Raw genomic sequence first — 2,727 nt, 5'->3', positions numbered from 1 at the left:
CCGTTAAGCCGTTCCTAGAATTTTGATGACCGTGGCACCACGTCCCAAATGTGGCCCTTACTCCAAACAGCCAACTGTTTACCTCGGCACCCTGGGGTTCTGTCACAATTGTGGGGACAAGATTTGTCAACAGTCATTTGCCAGCAGAAAAGCTCCCCAACATCACAGAGTTTAGGTTCCAAAGGAAGCTCTAGGCTTGTTAGTTTTGAATCGCATCTCCGAAGAAGCAAGAAAATCTTGTTGACAGTCCAAAGCCGCCTGCATCTTTAGATAAGGACTCGCAGATGAAAGAGCGCTTCAGACATTTTATTAGTTCTTATGAAGACGTTATAACTGCTCGTGGCGATCTATCAATCAGAAATCATCAGCCATGCCTTCAGCGATCTCCGCGCTACACTACTGGAGAGTATAACACTGCCATCAAAGGAAACTTTAAATGATCCCTTGCGAGCTATAAAACCATAAGGCACTGCAGTCGAGGGTGAAAATAGAGTGAATCGTCAAGATACAAGGAAAGGGAAGATAAAGTCGCTCCAGGAAACGACCTTTTTGTCCTCTAGAATATGTCATTCTGACTCATGTAATTGGCATTACAAAGGCAGGTTCATGTCTACACATTCAAACTCCAGTCTGAAGTCATCCAAGGCGGAGATCAGTTAACTTTTAGAGGTATGAAATGCGAGCAATGACCCCATGGAAAGTTTCCTGAGATTTTTACTACAGAAGAGTGGGATGATCAAGAAACGTTTGCTGTATGACGGCGCCTCAAAAAAAGGTTATATATATTTCATACTGTGTGGGTGGAAGTAGATATATTTCCTATTTTTGCACTGATTTCCACTTTATCTAGACGTTGCATAATTGCAGTCCTCTAGACTGTGGTCCTTATGACCTACTAGTATGTTATGCAATCTCTCGCTGTCGGGGACTTTTGTAATTTGCAGACCTTTGAGGGCAAAATCGTGACGGCTTCTGATTGGCCCTCAAGGTCTGATCGCACAGTCGCCACATTTTTGACCCCAAATACCTGGTGGGGATTCCTAATTGTCGGGCGCTTCACTAAAAGTGCCATTTAGTCAATATATTTACAAATGGGCAGTCCATATACTACTAGTATGTAGTTCTAAAACGTATCCTCGATGTGACCGATGCAGACTGAGCGTACAACAACTGGCATTTCCCCCGACATGCAGAGACTGATATATCTTACTGTACATGAGTAGCCATATTTGTATGTATGATATCCAGCAAATTATCTTGCACATATGGAAAAACTACATACTCTTCACTCACCAAATTCCATTCTGGCCCATTATAAAAACTGTGGTGGGACATAAAATTGGTGCATTAAGAATCATGTGATTGGATAGTGTAAGGAACCATACATGCATCACGTGCACAGACATCTGTTCTTATGTAGAAAATGTTGGGGGGGGGGGTAGATCAAGTAGTTAAAATAAAATTACATGGTAATAAAAGACGTGTCATAGATGACCACTTTATTGATACCATGTGTCCTCAAAAATTTGTTCTCATATAATATATAATGCTGACTTCCTTTCTAAAACATATTGCATGTAAATGTGCAGCAATATGCTAAATTCCAAGTAGTAAAATCAAACTGCACATAGGTACAATCCCATCATATATATCATTGGTACCCACTACCAGCTGAAGATACTGTACGTCCTCAAGCATGTACTGCAGTGTATGATACAAATGTTTTAAAAATGCTTCCATTAAGTCTAGGAATGCAACATGTCTGACACTAACAACTGCATCTTGAAGGACTGTAAAACAATTATAAAAATCTAAGAGAAAGACTTGCTACAAAGCCTAAGCTGTGGATTTTCTAGCTTGCCTGAGCTGCACTGACTTGTGGTTTCCAGCCTTCAGCTAAGTATATTGTTGACAATTGTGATACAAGTGCTCAAATATGGTGTTTCCCAAAACCATCCAGGGTAGTTCGGTTATAACCAAAGTTTTAAATGTAATATTTAAAAACAACAATGACAAAATGATTATAAACTTGTATCAGGTGTTTTCATTAGATTTTCATCAGCAGGAAATATTTTCAAACACTGCAATCTGATTAATATTAGTCCTGAAACTCAATAGGCAACTTTATATTATATAAGGCACAAACAAACAAAAACACTTTTATTAAGGAAATAGATATTGTAAATGCAGATATAGTTATTCATCCTACACTAAAATATATGTTTTCTTGGTCTTGACACAATTCTAGAAAAATCCAAAGATCTTCCAAGAACAGCTCCTTTAGAGTGTTATAACTAAGTTTTATCTTACTACACATACTTGAATAATTTGTGTCTATTGATATGATGTGATGGCTCAGTTAGGGCTCTCTCCTCTAAACAATTCTTGTTTAAGGTCATCGATGACCGAGTCTGTTGTTTCCCTGTGGCCTGGACGTGGTAGTGAGCCTGTCATCATACAGGGAGCTGCTAGAGGGCTCCGGGTACTGAAGGTGTGTCTCCTCTGTCTCTGGAGCCCGGCTGGGCTGGGCCAGTTCTGTCTGGCATGTTCTGTGAATGATGTGATCAAACCCTTCCATCTCACTATGTTGGGATATTTCTCTGCTGGGATGGTAATGCCCTGTAGTGCGAGGAACACGTCCAGGTCTAGTTTGGTTGGCTGGTCCCCATCTATGTAAAAGGCTTTTGGTGGTCCACCTTTTCTACAAGGGGTGCACAAGTCTGTACT

The 2,727-nt window shown here is 40.3% G+C and overlaps 1 protein-coding gene across 1 annotated transcript in view; it reads right to left on the bottom strand.

Moving 5' to 3' along the window:
• Positions 1 to 2,021: 2,021 nt before the first annotated feature.
• LOC109480880 (ankyrin repeat and LEM domain-containing protein 2-like) overlaps positions 2,022 to 2,727 on the bottom strand; it is a 2,561-nt gene continuing 1,855 nt past the window's right edge. Inside the window, 1 exon segment of the mRNA XM_019783210.1 lies at positions 2,022 to 2,725. Coding sequence (XP_019638769.1) covers positions 2,356 to 2,725 — 370 coding nt within the window. The 3' untranslated portion in view covers positions 2,022 to 2,355.

The sequence above is a fragment of the Branchiostoma belcheri genome, unplaced genomic scaffold (assembly GCF_001625305.1).
Source record: "Branchiostoma belcheri isolate BF01 breed outbred unplaced genomic scaffold, Haploidv18h27 scaffold53, whole genome shotgun sequence".
NCBI classification, from domain to species: Eukaryota; Metazoa; Chordata; class Leptocardii; order Amphioxiformes; family Branchiostomatidae; genus Branchiostoma; species Branchiostoma belcheri.
This window is presented reverse-complemented; position numbering and strand designations above follow the sequence as displayed.